General features: G+C 43.9%; 3 protein-coding genes across 3 annotated transcripts; all 3 read right to left on the bottom strand.

Annotated features, from left to right (window-relative positions):
• Positions 1-1,360: 1,360 nt before the first annotated feature.
• On the bottom strand, positions 1,361-2,336 carry LOC147985457 (uncharacterized). Its single transcript, XM_087541584.1, has 2 exons — positions 2,102-2,336; positions 1,361-1,827 (listed from the first exon to the last, which is right to left on the bottom strand). The coding sequence occupies exons 1-2, from the start codon at positions 2,334-2,336 to the stop codon at positions 1,361-1,363; spliced, it is 702 nt and encodes a 233-aa protein (XP_087397710.1).
• A 10,631-nt stretch (positions 2,337-12,967) lies between these two features.
• VPS11 (vacuolar protein sorting 11) lies at positions 12,968-18,727 on the bottom strand. Its single transcript, XM_048701086.2, has 5 exons — positions 18,328-18,727; positions 17,605-17,778; positions 16,998-17,321; positions 14,579-16,357; positions 12,968-13,682 (listed from the first exon to the last, which is right to left on the bottom strand). Exons 1-5 carry the CDS (start codon positions 18,565-18,567, stop codon positions 13,326-13,328), a joined length of 2,874 nt encoding a protein of 957 aa, XP_048557043.1. The 5' UTR covers positions 18,568-18,727; the 3' UTR covers positions 12,968-13,325.
• Positions 18,728-19,828: 1,101 nt separating this feature from the next.
• Positions 19,829-21,793, bottom strand: LOC147985456 (uncharacterized). Its single transcript, XM_087539886.1, has 6 exons — positions 20,968-21,793; positions 20,707-20,894; positions 20,556-20,636; positions 20,326-20,484; positions 20,055-20,252; positions 19,829-19,975 (listed from the first exon to the last, which is right to left on the bottom strand). Exons 1-6 carry the CDS (start codon positions 21,791-21,793, stop codon positions 19,829-19,831), a joined length of 1,599 nt encoding a protein of 532 aa, XP_087396012.1.
• Positions 21,794-22,985: the final 1,192 nt, after the last annotated feature.

Here is a 22,985-nt window from a genome sequence, read left to right as displayed (position 1 = left end):
GACTGCATATCACAAATGACAAGAACCTGTCTACTGCATACTTCTACAAACTACTCACCTTCAGGGGAAGGAAGTGCATTTTGGCCCATATATCTGGGATAAGATTGTACTGAACAAGCACCGCATCTTTCTGTGGATTGCCTTCAGGGACAAACACAATAAAAGAGATAACATGCTTAGAAAGAGTTGTACAAGAGTTGTGACGCACAATGGATGCGATCAATGCCTAGCTGCTGAAACTATGAACCACATCTTGCTCCAATGCAAGCTCGCGGAAACTGTGTGGACCAAGGTTGGGCTAAAGGAGCTAAGCTCTTCAACAAAAGCCTAGGATTTCTTCAGTTCAGCGCAATCAAGAGATTTACATGGCAAGTTGTGCCACGTGTTCTTCACGACCTATGTTGTTGCCTTTTGGAATGCCAGGAATGTGCAAGTTTTCAATGGAAACTACTGGCGAGAGAGACGCATTTACGGTGAGATAGCCGAGTTGATCAAGCTTTGGAGTATGCGTGCTCTAGGAGAACCTGTCAAAGAAACATTAGTAACCTGGGCTAATGTAATGACTCCCACCTAGCTAACCTAGAGCTCTTTTTATTTAATCCCTTTGTTGTACCACTTATGTAGGTCTGGTGGTGGCTTGCTGCACGTGTTGTGCAGCGGTAACATCACCTTCATGTAAATGAATTTGGTCATTCAGGCGCTTTGCCCATTTAGGATGCATAAGGTAGAAAATGCTCTACCTTTTTATTAAAAACCACTTATAGGAAAATCCAAGCAAAAAGGTGGCAACAAGAAAGGGGAATGCTGCCAAGAGTTGGATGGCTTAGTGTAGTCAGGTGGAAATTCTGGGATTCCTCAGATGTGCCCCACGTCCATCAGTCCAGGGCTCGCCGGCGACATGCTCAAGCTAGCTGACGTGAGTGGAAACTAAGTAAGTCGTCAAGCCAGGTTGACCTGCAGAAGAAACGAGCGACGACACTCAAATCTATAAATGATCGACTTCACAAAGTATTTACCCAATTTTATATTGAGAAACTTGCACGCGTTTACTGCATCTTGCTTGGAAAAATCCACAGAGAGGTATTAGCAAAAGGCCAAGGTATTAGCAATACTATGAAGCATACAGTTTAGCCAAGTACTATCTTTTGTTGGGTCGGGGACGCCATGTCTGGTTTGGCCAATCCCATTACACTGCATGTATCCCATAATTTGTGGTCTATGATGAATAAAACTTGGCTTTTCCCCTAAAAAAGCAAAAGACGGCGTCCGCATGTCCGTGAAGCAAAAATTACACTAATTTTTATCACTTTAGAAGCAACATGTAGGGTAAAAAAGAAATACTATACTAGAGTGTAAGTATCTAGAAGTAGCCAAACATATCTGGCATCTGTTTTTTTCTCATCCATTGTTCCTCATCATTATCCCCTGGTTGTTTGGAACTCTCCCTCGAGCTATCGTCATAGAGCGCTTCTTCCGGATGGTAGAGAGTCAAGTCTGCAACATTCAAAGTGTTGGATATGCCCATGTCGCTTGGAAGATCTATCACATAAGCATTATCATTTATCTTCCTCATGATAGAGATGGGCACATAACTTCGCTCCCTAAGCTTCCCCTTAACACCTAAAGGCAGCCTCTCTTGGAGGTAGACCATCACCTTATCACCAACTTGGAATGATTTTGGCCTCCTTTTGAAATCAGCAAGTTGTTTATATTTCTGATTTTGTGCTTCCAAAACACCATGAATCTCTTCAAATAAATCAGTGTAATTATCACCAAGGGACAATGCTGATTTTGAGTTTCCCCTTAATGGTAGCTTCACCAGGTCGACTGCATGTGTTGGAACTTTAGTGTAGACAATGGAAGAAGGGATCCTTCATGTGGATCTATGCTTGGAATTATTGTAGGAGAAGTCTGCAAGAGATAGAGCCAAATCCCATTGTCCCTTTCTTTCACCACAAATGCAACGGATCATGTTACCCAAAAACTTGTTCACCACTTCCGTTTGTCCATCTGTTTGTGGATGAGCAGTGCTAGAAAATTTCAATTCAGTGTTGAATTGCTTCCACAAAGCGAGCCAAAAATGCAGCAAGAAACTTGCTACCACGGTCTGAGACAATGGACCTTGGAACTCCATGAAGTATGACCTCTTCTCGGAAGAATAGATTTGCCACATGATGAGCATCTGTTGTCTTGCGGCATGGGATGAAATGAGCCATCTTAGATAATCTATCCATGACCACAAACATGACATTGCTCCCTCGTATTGTTTTTGGCAAACCCAAGATGAAGTCCATAGACATGTCCTCCCATGGAGCAACAGGAACAGGCAAAGGCATGTATAACCCTGTGTTCTGGACTTGGCCTTTACAGGTTTGACATATAGGGCATCGCTGGACAAACTTTCTAGCATCTCTCTTTAGTTGTGGCCAAAAGTAGCGAGCTTCCAGGTTAGCAATAGTCTTGTCCCGTCCAACATGGCCACTAAGATCACTTGAATGGAGTTCTCTAATTAGTTTGTCACATAGAGAACTCCTTGGGATGCACAAACGATCATTTTTGAAGAGATAGTCATCTTGCACTAAATAGTCATCACCTAATGGCTGGCCCTTGATGTACTTTACCCAAACATGGCCAAAGTCTTCATCATTCTCATACAACTCCTTTATTTGTGTAACACCCCGTATATGACTTTCCCAATATGTAATCCAACTCTTGCCGTTTCCGGCCTTAAGTTATTTTATTTTCTCGGGTTCAGGTCTTTGTCTCCGTGTGTTGTTATCGTTGTCATGCATCTCATATCATGTCATCATGTGCATTGCATTTGCATACGTGTTCATCTCATGCATTCAAGCATTTTCCCCGTTGTCCGTTTTGCATTCCGGTGCTTCGTTCTCCTCCGATGGTCATTTCTACCTTTCTTTCGTGTGTGGGGATTAAACATTTCCGGATTGGACCGAGACTTGCCAAGCGGCCTTGGTTTACTACCGGTAGACTGTATGTCAAGTTTCGTACCATTTGGACTTCGTTTGATGCTCCAACGGTTAACCGAGGGACCGAAAAGGCCTCGTGTGTGTTGCAGCCCAACACCCTTCCAATTTGGCCCAAAACCCACCAAAACCCTCTCCATCATCTAGAGCGTTCTATCACGATCGCGTGGCCGAAAACCGCACCTCATTTGGACTCTCCTAGCTCCCTCTATACCTATATATACCTCCCCCTTTCCAAATCCGGATCTCTCCCCCGTCCTAACCCTAAAATCGGATCTCCGCCACCGCCGGACACGTCCGGACGGAGCCGGACGCGTCCGGATCCGCCACCGCCAACCGCCGCCTGCCACGTGGCCTGCCGCCGCCTCCCACCGCCATGGCCCGCCCGGCCCGAGGCCGGCCCCCGCGGCCCGAAGAGGCGCGCCGCCCCGCGCCTTCGCCCCGCCGCCGCCTTCCTCAATGCCGGCGCACCCCGCCGCCGCGCGCAGCTCGCCGGCCGCCGCCGCCAAGACGCCGCCTCGTCGCCTCCTCGCACCGGCAGACGCCGCCCACGGCCACCTCGGCGTCTGTGCCCGCCGGCGCCGCCTCCTCGCTGCCCCTCGTCGCCGGCAAGCGCCGCCCGTGCCCCGGCCGGACTCTTCTTCTCCAGCGAGCTCGAGCTCCGACCGTCGAACCTCGTAACCCGCGCGTGAACAGTGCCAGATCTGGATCCGGTTGACCTCTTTTCCCCGAAACCCTAATCTCAGTATTTTTTTTGCATACTTTGACCTGTCGTAACTCCTCATCTGTAGCTCTGTTTTGGGCATATAGCATATCAAAATGTTCGTCTCAGAGAGTACATCATTTCATCTCATTGCATCATTTTCATTTGAGTTCATCTTGATGCCCGAAATGCTGTTGGAAGAGTGCTACTTGAGATAATTGTCAGATCTGCTGCTCCATTTAGATATTTGTCATTTTTGCCATGATTATTGTGTGCATGATATGCCAATGAGCTCTACATATGTTTTGTTAAGGGTTTTGCCATCTTTCCAGAGGTGCAACCCTTGTATTTTTGTGATGTGTTTGGTGACTAGCACAAGCTTGCAAAGTGAGGCACTTGGTAATGCTGATTTCAGGGACTTAGCATTTCCACTAAGTCTTTGAGCTGTTTATCTCATATGGCCATATGTTCATGTTGTTTCCTAGTGATTCGTGCCTCTTTTGAGGATGATCAGTAAGGATGTTTTGTTAATCTTGTAGTGCTCTATCCATCCATGTCTTTGTTTGCAATTATGGAGCACCCTAGCTTGAGTCAATCGAGCTTTACTTTTGCTATTTCGTGAATCTGGGCAGATTGTCTACTTGTTAGCGATTTTGCCGAGGATGTTGTAGTTGATCCGTGCATGTTATGTTATTGTTCTTGCCATGTCTAGCTTGCATTTTGTGTATTCTTGATGGTTGTATGCTTAGATTATCATGACTTGCTATGTAGTGAGTGCATCGAGCTCGTAAATATGCCTACTTGATATCTGTTTCAGCATGCTCCAGTTTTTACTAAGTCTGTGATCTGATTATGTTTTTGCCATGTTCACATGCTTGCAAATGTATTTTCTGATCCCTTTTGGCTCAAGGTCACTCAGGGACTTTTGTTGCGCTCTTTGAGTAGCTCCATGTCATGCTTTACTTTGCCATGTTCAGGTCCTATAGCATGTAGTTTTGTTGCTCCGAAGAGTGCTATCTGATCTGAAATTCCAGACAAGTGTTAATTTCACTAAGTCTGAGATCTGTTTACTATATGCATTTCTGCCATGCTTGTTTGAACCTGTTAATGGATGAATTGGCCATAGCTCAGTGCTAGACTTTTGTTAAGCATCTTGAATTCATCCCTGCCATGTATTTTTATGCCATGTTTGAGTGCTGTAGCATGTTCATCTTGTTGCATTTAGATGGCTACTTGCTGTAAATCGCAGAACATGGTCATATTTGAATTGCTTGCCATTTCCAAATCGTAACTCCGATTCCGGTGTTCTTTATATCATTTTCAAGCGATTTCATCTTATCTTTCCAGTGGCACACTTGGATTTCCAAGCTGAGGCCAGGTTCTTGCATCCCTTGTCAAATCTTGCATATGCATCCCTCATCGCATCCCGCATAGCATACCATCCTTACATCATATTGTTTGATCCTTGCACGTGGTTGATTGTGTCCTTGTTGCTTGTTTGTCTTGTTTGGGTAGAGCTGGGAGACGAGTTTGCTAACGAGGAGCCTATTGGGTTTGCTTTCGAGGATCCAGTCAACTCTGACAACTTTGCAGGCAAGATGATCATACCCTCGAAATCACTACTATCTTTGCTTTGCTAGATGCTCACTCTTTTGCTATGCCATGCTACGATGCCTACCACTTGCTTTCAAGCCTCCCAAATTGCCATGTCAAACCTCTAACCCACCATGTCCTAGTAAACCGTTGATTGGCTATGTTACCGCTTTGCTCAGCCCCTCTTATAGCGTTGCTAGTTGCTGGTGAAGATTGGAGACCGTTCCTTGTTGGAACATTTATTTACTTGTTGGGATATCATTATATTATCTTGTTATCTTAATGCATCTATATACTTGGTAAAGGGTGGAAGGCTCGGCCTCTCTCCTAGTGTTTTGTTCCACTCTTGCCGCCCTAGTTTCCGTCATATCGGTGTTATGTTCCCGGATTTTGCGTTCCTTACGCGGTTGGGTTATAATGGGAACCCCTTGATAGTTCGCCTTGATTAAAGCTTTTCCAGCAATGCCCAACCTTGGTTTTACCATTTGCCACCTAGCCTCTTTTCCCTTGGGTTTCCGGAGCCCGAGGGTCATCTTATTTAAACCCCCCCGGGCCAGTGCTCCTCTGAGTGTTGGTCCGAACCGAGTAGACTGCGGGGCCACCTCGGGGCAACTTGAGGGTTGGTTTTACTCGTAGGATGTCTCATCTGAGTGTGCCCTGAGAACGAGATATGTGCAGCTCCTATGTCGGCACATTCGGGCAGTGTTGCTGGACTTGTTTTAACCTGTCGAAGTGTCTTGAAGAACCGAGATACCGAGTCTGATCGGAACGTCTCGGGAGGAGGTCTATTCCTTCGTTGACCGTGAGAGCTTGTCATGGGCTAAGTTGGGACTCCCCTGCAGGGATTTGAACTTTCGAAAGCCGTGCCCGCGGTTATGGGCAGATGGGAATTTGTTAATGTCCGGTTGTAGATAACTTGAACCTTAACTTAATTAAAATGAATCAACTGTGTGAGTTACCGTGATGGTCTCTTCTCGGCGGAGTCCGGGAAGTGAACACGGTGTTGGAGTAATGCTTGCCGCAGGATGCCCTCTAGTTATTCGTTTGCGCTTTGCCTCCTCTTCTCGCTCTCTTTTGCGAACAGGATAGCCACCATATATGCTAGTCGCTTGCTGCAGCTCCACATATATTTACCTTGCCATACCTTTTAAGCTTAAATAGTCTTGATCGCGAGGGTGCGAGATTGCTGAGTCCCTGTGGCTCACAGATTACTATTACACCAGATGCAGGCCCTGATGATTCCGCTCCAGGTGACGCGCTTGAGCTCAAGTGGGAGTTCGACGAGGACTCTCAACGATACTATGTTTCCTTTCCTGATGATCAGTAGTGGTGCCCAGTTGGGGGTGATCGGGACCGTGTCGCATGTTGGGTTATCTTTTATTTTGGCGCCATAGTCGGGCCATGAGTGTTTGAATGATGTAATGTTATTTATGTACTTGATTGATGTGGCGAGTGTAAGACAACTATGTTATCTCCCCTTTTTATTATCTATATATTACATGGGATGTTGTGATGATTGCCTAACTTGCGACATATGCCTTCAATGCGATTATGTCTCTAAGTCGTGCCTCGACACGTGGGAGCTATAGTCGCATCGAGGGTGTTACAATTTGATCCATGCCTAAAATTTCAGCCTCAAAAGAAGTCAAGTGTCATGCACGACAACTCAAAGCATCGGCCACTCGGTTAGTTGTTCCAGATTTATGCACGATGAGATAGTTAAATCTCTCCAGATATGCTGCCCATCTTGCTAGCATGCGTTCAACATGCTTTTTATTTCTAAAATGCTTCAAGGATTGATGGTCACTATGAACAATGAACTCTTTAGGCAGCAAATAGACTTCCCAAGTTTTCAACGCTCTGAAAACGACATACAATTCTTGCTGATAGATACTACATTTCTGTCTAGCTTCAACTAACTTCTCACTAAAGAAAGCAATGGGCTTCCTTTCTTGAGATAGAACAGCTCCAATGCCTACTCCACTTGCATCACACTCTAACTCAAAAGTCTTGTTGAAATCAGGTAGCACCAAGACAAGAGCTTGTGATAGTTTTTGTTTAATCTCATTGAAACTAGCTTCAGCTGCTTCTGTCCATTGGAACTTTCCTTTCTTCAAACACTCGGTAATTGGTGCCATGATAGTGCTGAAATTATTCACAAATCACCTATACAAAGTTACAAGGCCATGAAAACTTCTTATCTCAGAAATGGTCTTCGGAGTTGGCCATTCTCGGATTGCTTCAACCTTAGAATCATCAATATGAATACTATCGCATGTTATGACGAATCCTAGGAAAACAAGTTGTGTTTGTAGGAAAACACATTTCTTCAAGTTGACGTAGAACTTATTTTCCCTTAGTACTTCTAGCACCTTCCGAATGTGATCAAAGTGTTCATCCTCATCCTTGCTATAGATCAAGATGTCATCGAAATAGACCACAACAAAGCGGGATAAGAAGGGTCGAAGGACTTGATTCATTAAGCACATAAAGGTACTTGGTGCATTTGAGAGTCCAAATGGCATGACTAGCCATTCAAACAACCCTTCCCTTGTCTTGAAGGCGGTTTTCCATTCATCCCCGGGTCTAATACGAATTTGATGATATTTGCTTCTTAAATCTAGCTTTATGAACACTCTTGCTCCATTAAGTTGATCCAACATATCATCCAGACGGGGAATCGGGAATCTATACCTTACAATGATCTTTTTAATAGCTCTACTATCCATACACATGCGCCGAGATCCATCTTCCTTTGGCGCGAGTAGGGCTGGTACAACACATGGGCTAATACTCCCTCGAATGTGCCCCTTTTGTAGCAATTCCTCCAATTTCTCCTTCAATATAGCATGCTCCTTTGGGCTCATTCGATAGTGTGGAAGATTAGGAAGACTTGCTCCCGGAATTATGTCAATTCTATGTTGAATTCCTCTCATCACTGCCAGGCCTTGTGGCTCTCCAAGTATGTTCTGAAATTCTGCCAATAAACCACGTACCTTTGCTGGAATTTCAGCAACCAGGTGCTCTTCTCCTTTTACAACAAGTGCAGCACACAAATCTGCCTCCTTCAAGTCTTCCATAAACTCATGAGAGGTATGGGAGATAGTTAACATAGTTTTCCCCTCCTCCTTAGAGGTATTACCTTTAGTTTTGTTTGGTAAAATAATGATCTTTCTCTTGTTCCAAATGAAAGAGTAAGGATTTAGTTGCCCTTGTGTGTAGTATCTACATCAAATTGCCAAGGTCTCCCAAGAAGAACACGGCTAGCATCCATATCAACTACGTCACACAACATATTTGAGCGATAATGCTTGCCCAAAGAAAGTGGTAGGTTGCATTGTTTGGTGATCCTCATATTCACTCCTTTCTCGATCCACCCAATAGTGTAGGGGTTTGAATGATCATGAGTATCAAGCTTTAAATGGTTTACCAACTTCTGGGAGATAGATTCTCGCAACTACAACTATCAATCACTAATTTGCATACCTTGCCATTCACTGTCATTTGCTCTCAAATATTTTCTTCCTTTGTGTGTCATTAGGTTGTGGTGTGGAACATAGGAGACGCTAAGTCACACATACCACCTCTTCACCTTCTTCTTGACAAACCTCTTGTCCATCGACATCTTCAGATTCATATTCTTCCTCATCGCCTTCACCATCATGGATAGTTGTGTTAACAAATTTCCTTAGTGGGCAACCGCTGGATATGTGTCCCTCTTCACCACATTTATAGTATTTTCGGCCTTCATTGGACTTACCCTTGCCTCTAGTTTGCTTCTAGATGGGTTGTTTTGCCTTTCGTGGAGCGGTCTTTTCTTCCACTCTATTAGGCTGACTCCTAGATGAGCCTTCGGCATGAGGATATGGAGGATATGGAGCCTTAGTTGCCTTTCTTGTCCTCACAAACCTCTCGGCCTTTAAGGCTGAGCTTGTGCTTGATCAATGGACCAGATTTGTTGCATCATCAATCGATCTTGAATAGCATCGTTGAGACCATTGATGTACCTTGCAACTTGTTGATCTTCATTTTCAGCAAGGTTGCACCTCACTTGTAGCCTTAGAAACTCCTCCGTGTAATCTGAAACAATCCTATTTCCTTGAGCACAATTTTGAAATTGGATAAATAGGATCTTGTCATAATCAACGAGCAAAAATCTCCCTTTCAAGAGACTTTTCATTTGCTGCTAAGTTCTCACACGAGGTTCTCCTCTCAGTATGCGCTCTTCTTGAATGCGATGCGACCATGCATCGGCTCCTCCTTTCAGCTTGTATGCTACCAAAGGGAACTCTACGATCTTCCGAAACCTCCATGACCTCAAAGAAATTCTCCACTTCATATAACCAATCTAGGCACCCTTCAATATCAACATTTCCATTAAAAGTTGGGATATCAGCTTTCACCGTGTATGTATCTCTTACATATGTAGGGTTGCGTACTCTACGATATGCGTAGAGATCTTGTTCTTCAAGGGTGTCATCATATTCTTCACCTTCAGAAGCTTCAACATAAATTGGCCTTGAAGCACGTTGAACGACATGTTGTTGTGGTGGTCTTGCTCCAAGATTACCTCTCCTTATTCTTTGATGAACATCTTCTTCTTCTTCTTCTTTAGATGAATCTCCTTCATTGGTAGAAAGGGGGCACCTTTTCGTATCACCTCAACCAGCTGGTCAAATCTCCGATTAAGATCTTCACGCAGCTCTTTGATTTGTTGTTTTGCAGCATCCATCCTCTTCTCCAATTGCTCCATTACTTGCAGCTTGCTCTCGAAGAGGACAACAAGAACTAGTATGGGTCAATGAGGCTCTGATACCACCTGAAGTAGCACAAAGGTTGTGGAGGAGCAACTCCACCTTGCCGCTACAATGTGTACAGCACACAAGTGTTCAAGGAACAACTTCAACGTGTTTCACTAGATATCGCTCTAGAGACAAATGTAGGTCGATATGGCAGCAAGATCTAGAACTCCTAGAGCACAAGATCTACTCCAAGATCTTAGATAAGAATAACAAGTTCTATTATAGGTAGCGGGTACATAGTCCGGGTTCCAAAGTAGAGGTGAGGACCTCTATTTATAGGGCTTTGGGAAGCATTCACATACTTCTACTTATAGCTGGAACACTCTAGAAAATATTATTTAGGATTCACCTCTCTACTCACAGCTACTTAGAGCATCTACAGCCGGACTTCTCAAACCCGCCTCATACACCCGGGCGGGCCGCCCAGTCACTGCCCGGTCACGATTTTTTTACCCAGACAAGCCTTTCAAACGGCCCTCAAACGCCCAGGCTGACCGGCACCCCCCATATCCAGCCCAAATATTCGGCCCGCCACGTCAAACTGACGAAGGGGTCCCAGCCGGAAACGCCCTCAAACCCGGTGGTCCGAAGCTCGTCTCCTCCATCGGACCGGTAGCGCCGCGTGGCGCAGCTCCGGCGGGCCCGTAGTGCATTGCCCGGCTATTTAAGTCGGTCGGCAGCACAGAAACCATACCATCCATCCATATTTTCCTCCTCCTGTCCGTCGCCGCCACTTTCCACTCCACCCGTCCGCCTAGTAGCCATGCCCCCACGCCGCCGGGTGAGGAGCGAGCCCTTTCCGATGCTGGAGCGCCGGCTCGAGCTCCTTGAGCAGATCCGAGCTAGGAGCGAAGCCTGAATCGCCACGGGGCTAATCCGGAGGAGGAGTTGGAGGAGGAGGAGGAGGATGAGCCGGAGGAGGATGTGGGGGACGCTGGCGACGGGGATCTGCAAGCGGAGCAACATGCCATCGTCGATTCCCTCTGGTCGGAGTCGGCTGCGGAGGCAAGACTCCGTCGCCGACAGGATATGGAGGCGCAAGAGGCCGCGGAGGAGGCGAAAATGTTCGCCTACATGGATGAGGTCGAGCAGGAGGAGGATGAGCCGAAGCCCTCCTACCCGCCCGTCCAGCCGGCACCGTCGTCGTGGACATCTCCGACGACGAAGAATAGCTAGGGTATTACATAGATGTAGCACGTAGGATGCTTTGTATGGACCTAGAGGATGAAATTTAAGGGAGGCAGATGCAAAGTGGCTAATTTGAGGTGCCCGGTCAGTGCCTGCTGACGCGGGGCGCGTCCATGGGCATTTGAGGGGTCGGATTTGCAAAATCCGGCTGTAGATGCTCTTATAACTAGAGAACTCAGTAGGTAGGGTAAAGAAAAGAAAAGAAATACTACACTAAAGTGGAAGTATCTGAAAATAGCCAAACAGATCTGGCATCTATTCTTTTTTCTCACCTATTGTTCATCATCATTTTTGGAGCGCCGATGCTATTACCTCTTTATTAACTATCCAAGTTACAGTCTAGTGTAAGCTTGAATGTTTACGCTGAAGATGTTGTGCATGCATATGATTGTCCACTCTACCTACTAGTATAGACACGTGATCCTAGATCTCCCTGCCATTCTCTCTTTCTGTGGATGCAATGTATCCATTCCGGTGCAACATCTCCACGTTCTCTCTGGGGCCAGCAGTAGCTCAAACTTGCAGGTGGTTCACATGAGGCTAAATTTCATGTTTTGACCTTTTTTTAAACCTACTCGGGATTTGACCTTAGTTTGAAAAAATTTCGAGATGACCCTTTTGCTACCGCCAGGGACCATGACGATAGGGTATAACAGCCTACCGCCAAGGTCACTGGCGGTAGGGTTGCATGCCCTATCGCCAAAAACCTCCTAAGTATTGAACACAGTGCGTGTTCGTGCCTACCGCCAAGCACCTTGACGGTAGGGTTGTGCAGGCTACCGCTAACCCGGTTGACGGTAACGATGTTTCCTACCGCCAAAATCCTTGGCGGTAGGCTGTTAGACCCTACCGCCATGGACTCTGGCGATAGCAAAAGGGTCAGATCTCGAAAAAAATTTAAACTAGGGTCAAATCTCGAATAGGTTTCAGAAAAGGGTTAAAACACGAAAATTTGCCTTCAGATGAATCATGCAAGAAACGAACTATTACCTCCTTATCAAAATGTAAGACGCTAGCCTACAAGAATTTCTTATATTTTAGTACAGAGGTACTTCCTCCGTTTCTAAATGTAAGTATTTGTAAAGATTTCACTATGGAGCACAAACAGATGTATATAGATGCATTTTAGAGTGTAGATTCAATCATTTTGCTCTGTACGTGATTCATCATAGTGAAATCTCTCCAAAGTGAAATCTCTCCAAAGACTTATATTTAGAAAAGGAGGGAGTAGTACATTTCTACGAGGCGCCACCTGCAAATGAATGAATGCCCAAATTTCACATGGCAATCAGCTCAAATGAAGGCAAATCCAGAAAGGTAAAAAAAAGGAAAGGAGGGAGTAGTACATTTCTACGAGGCGCCACCTGCAAATGAATGAATGCCCAAATTTCACATGGCAATCAGCTCAAATGAAGACAAATCCAGAAAGGTAAAAAAAAAAAGGAAAAGAGGGAGTAGTACATTTCTACGAGGCGCCACCTGCAAATGAATGAATGCCCAAATTTCACATGGCAATCAGCTCAAATGAAGACAAATCCAGAAAGGTAAAAAAAACTGAAAGCGATATCTAACGTAAAACGGCCAAACACGCGAGAAGAAAGCTACTCCCTTCGTTCGGAATTACTTGTCGCAGAAATGGGAGTATAATTCTATCTAATTTAATAAAGTACCACAAGATGGTGTGCATTCAAACAGAAAATAAAATCCGGCTTTAACAATTAAAAATGCAATCCATAAGAAACTTATGCAGTCCAACATAAGGGCACATACCGAATAACCAAAACTCAAATGCTGGAAGAAGCTCACTCCGAGCAACCTATTTCCAGCACCCAGCAAAAAAGGGCGGCTGGAACAAAGTAGTTACAACGCCATTGTACACCAAAAACATCAGAGCATGGATCAAATAGGCTAGTGAGCACAACTGAGTACATGGGAAAGGCTCGGTATCATGGCCCGCACATGCTAGTGACTGATGGAAACCGTAAGCACACTTGAATCACAATAAACATGATGTATAAGCTGTACAATGCAAAACAGTGGCTGAACTCTTCACTATGGGGCATTTTCAGGTGGAATCGTCGTTTTGCTCACTACGCCCTTGCTGAAGTAGTCTGCTACCACAGAAAAGCCATCCTTCGAACCCCTTAACTGCCTGAAGAAGAGATCATGATCCCTGGCATTTAGTTCTAGCTTCTGCTTTGCCTCCATAACAGATCTGTATTCAGGTGCACATTCCGGGCACTCCTTCTCATTGTCCCCAAGGCAGCGAAGATGGAACGAGTGCATGCACATGAAATGGACAGCAGGAAGATCAAGGGTGAAGGTGCATGCTGTGCACTTGCTTAGTTGAAAAACCTTTGCGTTTGTCTTGAGGTCTTCTATCTCCCTTTTCATCAATTCTGTCTCTTCCTGTATAAACAAAAAATCTCGTTTCATTATGCGTTCCCTGTTTTGATCACTGAAGAGTGTTAATGTACTCCAGCTAAAGTTTCGAATATTTGCTCAGATCTTGCTACGTCAGAGAAATCTTTTATAACAATCGTTCCCTTTAGCAAGAATCTGAAAATTGCCGTCATCACTAAATATGACTGGGTCACCAATTTTATTGGAATGATCAAACTTAATGTATCAAAAGCATGTCATTCTGTTAGACATGTCTGCAGTATGAAAGACTGAACTTTTGATAACTGCCAGCTTCAAGCACTTTATTGCTAGCGTGGAAGCAAAGTTTCTTACATGTTACCCTCCCAAGTCCCAAAGAAAAACATCACTATAATTATTAACCACTCCAATTATGTAGTGTGCATGATAATTATGTTTATGCCAATAAACATATTAACTCTAAAGTGAGTTCGAGCTTCACTTGTGGCATGGTATGCAGAAGTCAATTGTCGAACATCAGCATACTAGGACAAAATGGCATGCTACACATCCTCCTCTTCGCAAAGAAAACTTGATACCGATTTAGATGTAAAAAAAAACTTGATTTCTACTGAACCATGGGTTTTAGGTACATAGGTTCATCGAACGAAAGCCAGCTTCTAAGAGCTGCTGCTGCGCACTATACAACCTCAAATAACAAATTTCAGTCAAAGCTTCAGAGTTGTTGGCACAAACAGCTGAACAAAAAATTCCCTAATATCTAGCTTGAGCCTATAACAGCACATTTAGTTATCCTTTACATAGTAATATACCGACACCAAACTATGATACACTAAGTGATTGCCTAAAGATTGTAAAAGATGTTGAGAATAGCAATAGAGAAAAGAAATGCTGCAGAGTATCACATTCAAACTACTACTAACCTGGTACTTGTCAACAGATTTTCTGTCATCTTCGATTAGCTTTGATTCTTGCTCAAGTTTGCGAGCAATGTAATCCTTGACAACTGAGAGAGTCAGGCATGGGTTTTTTGATAGTGTCTGTAGGACAACAATTGGAGGCAAAACATCCGCCTTCTCAACGTAGGTCAAGACCTCTTTAACTTCCTTAGAGCAATCTTCCCCAAGCTCACCAAAATAATTCAACAGGTCACCCCAGAGAGATGGATCCCCTCCTTGAGTTGAGTCCCCTAGCTTCTTACAGCATGCAATTAAACCTTCATGGTCATGAGCTTGCTTGTAGCAACTGATAACCTCTTTGTAGAGTTTTAATTTCTCATACAGAAATAACAAGCCATCTTTAAATGCATTTGCATTACAAATGATAAGAGCAAGATCAACAGAATACAAAGGTTCTTCCATCTCAGGTGTCCAGGCAGACTTCAGCAAAGCAAGTCCTTTCCTTTGTCTGTCAACAATATCCTTTGCTGTTTTATTTTCTTCTTTTCCAAGTTTCGCTTTCTCCCTTGTGCCTGATTTATAGCCGTTTGTAATTTCCTTCCCTTTTCTTTCTTTACTATTGTGATCATCAAAGCCATTTTCTTGTGACATAGATGGGAAGCTTAAATCTTTTGATATATACAGCTCCAGAAGGGTGTTATGGATTTCTGTCTGAGCAGGTGAGTCCTTGACTGCTTTGATATAGTTTTCTAGAAATTCCATGAGATATTGTGGGCTGTGCACAAATATATTTACAAAGTCCATTGGTGAAGGTATCATAAGCAAGCGCATGCTATTTGAACCTCTCCTTGTCGTAGGATCTCCCCCATCAGTACAAAGCCTCAACAGTATTTTAACAGTTTCAGCAGGTCTATGGTCCACAAGAATTTTTCCATATTCTTTTACAGTAAGACCAGCTTGGTTTGCCTCAAGGCCAGATATATACTGCAGCGCCTCATCATATCTAGCAAGATCCTCAAGTAAAATCTTCAAATACAGCTCATGTCTCCCAGCCTTTTTGGCCACAAACATAGCATGTTCATGATATCCAGCTGCACGACATACTCTTATGGCAGTTTCCACATCAAACTTAATTTCACCTACCCCATCTTCATCTTTGATGAAATGGTTCAGCTTCTCAACATCTTTCAATTTGGTATAGCAGTTCAACAGAAGGGTTGTGTGGTCTTTGGATGCTAATCCTCTATCATGTAACTTTTCTAGATAATTTGTCAGGTTGTGGATACGCTTTGCATCAAGAAACTTCTGTATAACATATGACGGTTCAAGATGACCAATGGTGTGGATATATTGAGACATGGCCTCATCATATTCTTGTTTTCCATACAGATGGTCACCATACTTACGTAGAACCTCGGCAGTTGAAGCAGGATCAGCCTGCTGACTTTGTACAAGATTGATTGCGACTGTATAAAGATTTTTCTTAAATAACATGTCGAGCTTACTTTCCATGTCTTTCTCCCCAATGCAGAGTATCCTTTTATCACTCATTATGAGAATAATATAGCCCCACTCAGTGACCAAATGTGAAACATCCCCCACAGGCATGCTATGCGCAATTAACCGATTCTTAAGATCGTAAACATTAAGAGTATTCTTTCGGCTTCTCTGATCTTCAATTATGCAAAGTAAATAACCCCGAAACCAACCCACAAACTTCTTCTCACCATCAAAAGCCCAACAAGGGCCTCTACCATCAACTTCGTAGAAATACACTGCTTCTGGTCTACCAACAATCAGATCCTGCACAGATACAAATAAAAACAAATAAGGTTTGCAGTAGAGCAAGATAAAATTGGACTGTTTATAAAAGCGCTAGGCGTTAATCGTGCATTTTGCCACTGCCTTGTGCTTTTCTGACCAAAGCGTGCACTTATGCGCAGATTAAGCGCAATTAAACGCTGGGCATTTTGCTATGACCTAAAGCCTATGCGTGCCTTTTTTAACTAAAAATCTTAACAGCAAAACACAGGTAGGAATGTAATAAATTGAGTAATTGACTGAGTAGCTCCAGGTCAAAAATACTAGCTAACTCTTTCCAAATTTTGCAGCACGAATTGTTTATGTGGACTTAGTTAGTTTCAGTGATCACGTGGAGATCTGGTAGACTGGTACAGCTTTTTTTAGTAGCGGCTGTGCAGAACAACTATACTGACCAAGGGCCTATGAGACTAACAGGTGGCCTAACCAAACTTGCCATGTTATTCCTTGTACCCTGCTGTCTTGGGGCAACTACCAAATAGGTCCCAAGACATAATTACCAGCACATTTGAAGAAATAAATGCACAAACAGATGAACAAGCACAATGATTTGAAGTTTGTATAGTTATGATTTGAAGAATAACAAATGAACAAGCACAAAAACAGAACATATCACACTAACCATGCGGTCACTCATTGCTACGGCATTGGTCTCACAACCAATTTGGTCAAGTGTTTGCCTCCTTGGTGGTTGATGATGCAAGCTGAACAAGGTTATGGAACTAGGAGTAATGGCAAAGAGCTGATGTGCCTGCCCTTCAACTCGGAACCCAAGACCAGTAATAGGTGAACTTGTGCCGTCTGAAACAGGTTCAACTTGCAATGTGAAGCGTGTGATACGCTCACGTGCAATATCACCTTTGATGCAATAAATGCAACCATTGTCCAATCCGATAGCAATAAACAGGATGGGAGGAGCTTCTTCTAAAACCAAAAATGATGTAATCTGCAGAATTAAAAAGAGTATTACAAGTAGAATAGGATGTTATTGCGTGCAATCAACATCTGCCATGCTAAAGTTATATAATATGAAACTTAAATCATGACACATCTAGTGGTATTGATTTCAGATTGTGAATGTTGGCACTTTTTTCTACAAAGTTGGTCAAACTTTACAAGGCTTGACTTCAGTCAAATCTTATATGCGAACTAAAAAGGACCGGAGGGAGTATATTCAAATTTTCTTAGCAGAAGAACACAGAAGGTAAGCTGCAAAGGGGAGGATTTACCTTGGCCTCAGGAAATTGATTCGTGAAGACCCGCAAAATTTGAACACAGAAAGGGGTTGTCGTACTTGAACCCTCTTCTTGTACTTTATCAAGGTCGAAAACTTTTAGACAGACTGCCGATGACTGTGAAGATGCTTGATCATCATCTCCAACCGTGACAAGAACATTTCTTTGCTAATCATACAAAGGCATTAAGTTGTAAATATCACTTTTAGCTGTTATTATCATGATAAAAACAACACAAACGAAAAAACATAAGAGGAAATGCATTACGAACAGCGAGAGAAACCGAGGTAGAGTACGTAAGAAATTAGTGACAAAAAGGTAAGCACCATATTGTCAGTAAGAAATAGTAGCAGATTAGCATATATATAATCAATGTTGTTGGATATATAGGTAACCCAATTTACTTGAAATTCATCCCTTCCAACAATAAACAAAAAGATGTGGTCCGAACTCTGAAGCCTTAAGCAAGTTTTGTTGCCGAATCTTATACTAGTAAGTTTCTGGAATTGTTCAGAGCTGTGCGACAGAGCAATGATTATCATCCCATCTTGGGTTGACGAACTATGTTCACTACACATAATTAGAAGTTCATTCGGAATAATAAAACAATAGCATTGTTTATTCTGTCTCCTGATTGTACAGGACCAATATTGAATACTCGAATACATATGGCGAGCAAGTCCAGAGTTCCAGATGCGTTTCCATGGGTGTACGTACCTTGAGCTGCTGGAGGAAGAGGACGGATGAGGCGTAGGCCTGGAACCCGTAGGAGAGGCGGAAGCCGCGGTCGAGGAGCCCCACGGTGCCGTCGTCGCAGCCGATCGCGACGCGGCCGCGGCCGCCCGAGGAGCAGGTCACTCGGCCCGCGATCTCGGCTGGCACGGCCGGGGCGCCGCCTCCCCCGCCGCGCCCTGCCCCCTTCTCCTCGAAGAACTCGAACTTGCGCCACTGGTACATGCTGGGCGCAAGGGGAGGCAGATCGGGAGCGCGCTGCCGGTCAGCTCGGGTGGGAAGGGATCGACCTCCGCGCCGGCCCGTGGAAGGGAGGGGGAGGAGAAGCGGCCTGCGGTCGGGCCCGGGCACGACTGGACGGATGCGGCTTGCTTGCGGCCGCTGCGTGCGACCATCCATGTGGCGCACCGATCGCACGGCCCTGGCTCCACGCACGCCCCGCTTCAGAATTTGTGTGAAAAAAAATACACATCGTAATACAGATTCCCTTCTTCAATACACTTCTATCCACATCTTTCCCTTTCTCTCTGAACAGAGCTCGAGCTGAAGCTTTTGCTCCTCCAAATTCCAGGTCCTTGCGGCTGCCTAGATCTTGTTGTACCTCCGTCCGGCGTGCACCTAGATGTTTCGTGGACCCGTTCTCCTCCGGCCGCCCGTTCCCACAAAGCTTACAATCTACCATATGTCATCCCGTCCCCGCTCGGCTGGTCGCCGACCGCGTGCGCGTGCGCTTGCCGGACCTAGCCGTGCAGCAGCTTGGCCGGCACCGGAGCCCCCATCGGGGTCGGCCAGACCTGCGTCGCTTGGCTGGGCGCGGCCCATGTGCGCTTGCCGGACTTAGCCGTGCTGTAGTTTGGCCAGAACTGGCGCCTAAATCGGCGTCATGCGGACGGCGGACCAGCGTCGCCACCAAGTTGCGCGGAGGTTGGCGAGCCAGCACGGGGCGACTACACAAGAGGGCGGTGCCTCGGGCTTGTGGATGAGCTTGGAGGAGGGGTCGAGGGAGCGAGATGAAGGACGTCGGGGACCGCAGCTAGAGCGTCATGGATTTGATATGCCCTTGGAGAGGAAGAAAGGGGACGGGGATGCTTGGAGGGGGGAGAGGGACTGCAATCTTTGGCTCCAGCTCGGGTCGTCACTTCCGTCCTCAAGAAAGTCGTCGGGCTGCAGTTCGTGGAATCAACATCACCTACACAGGACAGGACACAGGTAAATCTCGTTTTCTTCTTGTGTTGTTCCTATCTCTAATTTTGAGTCCTGTCTTGTGCAAATCCATTCTGTGAACGAGTATATTTGGCTGTAGTTCGGTCAGATGAGCATGATGCCTGCGGACATTGTGCATAGATAATTCTATGAACGAGTATATTTGACTAGGGATATGGAGTAGCATTCAAAAAAAACTGGTACATACATGTTTGAATAAAAATCACTTGTAGCTTGGAAGTCTAATACACATGCGATAAAACTATTCCTTTTACAGAATAGATTAGGTTGGCTTCGGTTGATTCAGAAAGAATTGATTTTGTCCTGTCATCAAACTAGAGTCAGAGGTCCCAATGCTCCCTTGCGGTGAGGGATTCAGCGTGGAAAGTTGCCGTTGTAAATATGTATACATGTGATTTGTTGGATGACCCTGTGCACAAAATTAGAGAAGTTTAGTTTCATTGAAGTTCTGAAACTATACTTGAAATGAAAGTGTGGACTTCTTATACCACTGGAGTATTGCCGTATTCTTGGATGTGCGGTGGCATTGGGATGGTATGACCACTTGATTGCAGCATTGAAGCATTTAGGATAGATGCTGGATTCGGTTGATGGAGGAAGTCTTGATTTTCTCCTGTCATCAAACCAGAGTTAGAGGCCCCAATGGTACCCTGCAGCGAGGTGTACATGTTATTTGTCGGATGACCCTGTAGAGAAAGCAAAGTTCAGTGGCACTGAAGTTTAAAAAATAGGAAAAATGAAAGTGTGGAATGCTTCTACCATTGTTGTATTGTATGGTTGGAATCCAACCAATAGTTGTTGGTTCTGTGGTGGCATAGGGATGGCATTACCAATTGATGGTTGCATTGAAGCACTTTGCATAGCATTATAGTGTAATTGATATGCAGTCATTTGATTCGTGAAAAATTCCAAAGGACCCTATATAAAATGATAGAGAAATGTCAGTACAGTTGATGTTTTATAAGAAACAAGCAACATTGTATTATTACCGTCGGCAGGTCATGAGGCTGTAGTTGTATAATATCATTTGTGTTCTTTTTCTTCTTTAAAGTTGCTTTCTTCAAAGGACCCTATCGAAAATGATAGAGAAAGGTCAACACATTGAATATTTTATACGAATTGAGTAACTAAATATTATACCGTTGAGGGGCCACGAGGCTCTAGATGCACAATATCATTTGTGTTCTTTTTCTTCTTTGAAGTTGCTTTCTCAAATCCACCAATAGGTCTTTTTGATCCTTTCACAGTCTTCTCCTTAACCTTCATACCTTTTGGTTTTGCAAGTCCCTCACCGTGTTTTGAAATTCTACTAGAGGCGATGTTCGTTCCTGCCAGTATAATGCCAAATATCAGTCTTTGTTCAACAATAGTGTAGGCAATTATTGTTAGTATAGTTTGTACCTTCTTTAGTACTAGAGTTACCCAAATCTGGATCAGCACTGACCAAATCTTGATTAGCGCTAACCAAATCTGGATCACCGTGAACCAAATTTGGATCAACATGAACCAAATGTGGATCGACGCTAACCAAATCTGGGTCAGCTCTAATTTTCAAGCATTTCTCCACATCTTGTGCTAATTGCGCCTTATAGTATGATTCTTCTGACTCAGCGGCACGAGCAGCTATTTTCACAAATATTATGCATAGTTCCTTGTAGCAGTTAGACATTCTTGCTTTTAGGTTATCATGTGGGTTGCATTTGCTTGTTATATCTAGAACTTTGGCATCAATTGTCCATCTTTTCAAGATATATTCCCCAGGGATATGCTTGATATTGTTAATATCAAGTACCTTTAAGCAATGAGAGCAAAGAATTCCAGCAAACTCAAACCTTTTGCAACTGCAGCTAACCTTTTCTTCTTTTGGAATGAATCTAACAACATGTTCACGTTGTGTGCCATGAAATTTTACTACATAAATCTTCACCTCTGTGTCACTTTCATCACAAAGGATCATGTCATAGTTCAGAGTTCGAAGCACTTGATCTTGAACCATCTTGAATATTGCTGGAGTATATGTAGCTGCAGCTTGTTTTAACATATAGCTAGATTCAGCCTTCAACTTGGGAGTAGTCTGTGTTGCTTTAAAGTCATACTTCACCTCTTCACATCTTTTATCCGAAACTAGCCGTTCAAAATGCTCAAAGAAAGTAAGCATGTCATATTTAATACTAATGTATCTCTTCAGTTCATTGTTCATGCTTTCACTTCTTTGGGTAGTGCTCATGTGGGCAGAGAACGTATTTTTACCATACACTAGTGCCTAGTGTTCCTTTTTCTCAAATAGCCTTTGCACCAATTAATTGTCACGCAGTCCATACTTGTCAATCATTTTATCCCACGCACCTACAAATTCATCCTCCTCTTCTATATCATATATACAGTGCTGAAAATCAACATTGAACTTCTTATATTCGTCAACAACTCCGGCGAGGTGCTTGCAAGTATTTTGATTCATATGCCACACACAAAGTCTATGGTGAGAATGAGGGAAGACTTCACGAATTGCCTTCGCCATTGCCGCATCTTCATCGGTGAGAATTGTACGTGGATGTTTTCCTGACATAACTTTTAGGAAAGTTCTGAAAAGCCAAGCAAAACTAGCAGCGGTTTCATCATAGAGAAGTGCAGCACCAAAGACAATAGTTTTCTTATGATTATTCACCCCGACAATCAAACCAAATGGACGTCCATCATCTAGTTTTCTGTATGTGGTGTCAAAGCATATAACATCGCCGAACATTGCATAGTCCGAAACCATTTTGGAGTCGGCCCAAAAAATATTGGTTATCAACTCATCCTCATCCACTTGAATTGAATAGAAGAAGTTGACATCTTCTGAGACCTTTTTCTCCATGTATTCTAATACTCCCCCTGTGTCACCTACTTTTGCTTTTATTGTTCTCTTTGAGTACAAACAATTTTTCATATCTTGAGGTGTAAAGCCAAGGTTTTCACTTCCACCTGCTTCTTTAGCCATCAAATCGATTGTTGCTTTATTTGAAATGCCAACTGACTTTGTGACCTCTACGTTTGCTATCTGTGCTTCTGTCACTTTTCTCTGGGATCTCAAGTATTGGGCCATGAGTCCATTAGCAAGAGTGTGGTTATGCGACGCCTCGAATTCATACACATAATAAAATCCATCTCTAAGGCTAATCTTCATACGGGCATCACAACCACATCGTGTTTCAGGCCTACTGTAAGTGAATGTCTCCTCTCTTTTATCTTCCCGGCGATGGCCTATAAGTTGTTGTAATTGTCTTAGAGCATAAAGAAGTGATTATAATTTTAAAAAAATGAAAATAACCCATACCTTGACGAGAGCATGTAAATGTCCGTTCCTGCATTGTAGAAGAGTTCGTCACTTTATGACCACTGTATCTTCTGATGCTAAAACCAATGGTTTTAGCATATTT

The sequence above is a fragment of the Triticum urartu genome, chromosome 2A (assembly GCF_056163025.1).
Source record: "Triticum urartu cultivar PI428250 chromosome 2A, HENAU_Tu73, whole genome shotgun sequence".
Taxonomy (NCBI): domain Eukaryota; kingdom Viridiplantae; phylum Streptophyta; class Magnoliopsida; order Poales; family Poaceae; genus Triticum; species Triticum urartu.
The sequence above is the reverse complement of the archived record's forward strand: the minus strand, read 5'-3'. Positions and strand labels throughout refer to the sequence as shown.

What these genes read in the sequence shown, in the direction of transcription:
- LOC147985457 (XM_087541584.1), bottom strand. Translation starts at nt 2,336, where the DNA reads ATGCCTTTGCCTGTTCCTGTTGCTCCATGGGAGGACATGTCTATGGAC. An exon ending in GTCCATTGTCTCAGACCGTG is followed by an intron (nt 1,828 to 2,101) that starts GTAGCAAGTTTC and finishes CAACACATGCAG; the next exon opens with TCGACCTGGTGAAGCTACCA.
- VPS11 (XM_048701086.2), bottom strand. Translation starts at nt 18,567, where the DNA reads ATGTACCAGTGGCGCAAGTTCGAGTTCTTCGAGGAGAAGGGGGCAGGG. An exon ending in TCTTCCTCCAGCAGCTCAAG is followed by an intron (nt 17,779 to 18,327) that starts GTACGTACACCC and finishes TTGTATGATTAG; the next exon opens with CAAAGAAATGTTCTTGTCAC. An exon ending in TAGCAATGAGTGACCGCATG is followed by an intron (nt 16,358 to 16,997) that starts GTTAGTGTGATA and finishes GTATCTGTGCAG; the next exon opens with GATCTGATTGTTGGTAGACC.
- LOC147985456 (XM_087539886.1), bottom strand. Translation starts at nt 21,793, where the DNA reads ATGAGCACTACCCAAAGAAGTGAAAGCATGAACAATGAACTGAAGAGA. An exon ending in AGCCTCGTGGCCCCTCAACG is followed by an intron (nt 20,637 to 20,706) that starts GTATAATATTTA and finishes CATTTTCGATAG; the next exon opens with GGTCCTTTGAAGAAAGCAAC. An exon ending in AGCCTCATGACCTGCCGACG is followed by an intron (nt 20,485 to 20,555) that starts GTAATAATACAA and finishes CATTTTATATAG; the next exon opens with GGTCCTTTGGAATTTTTCAC.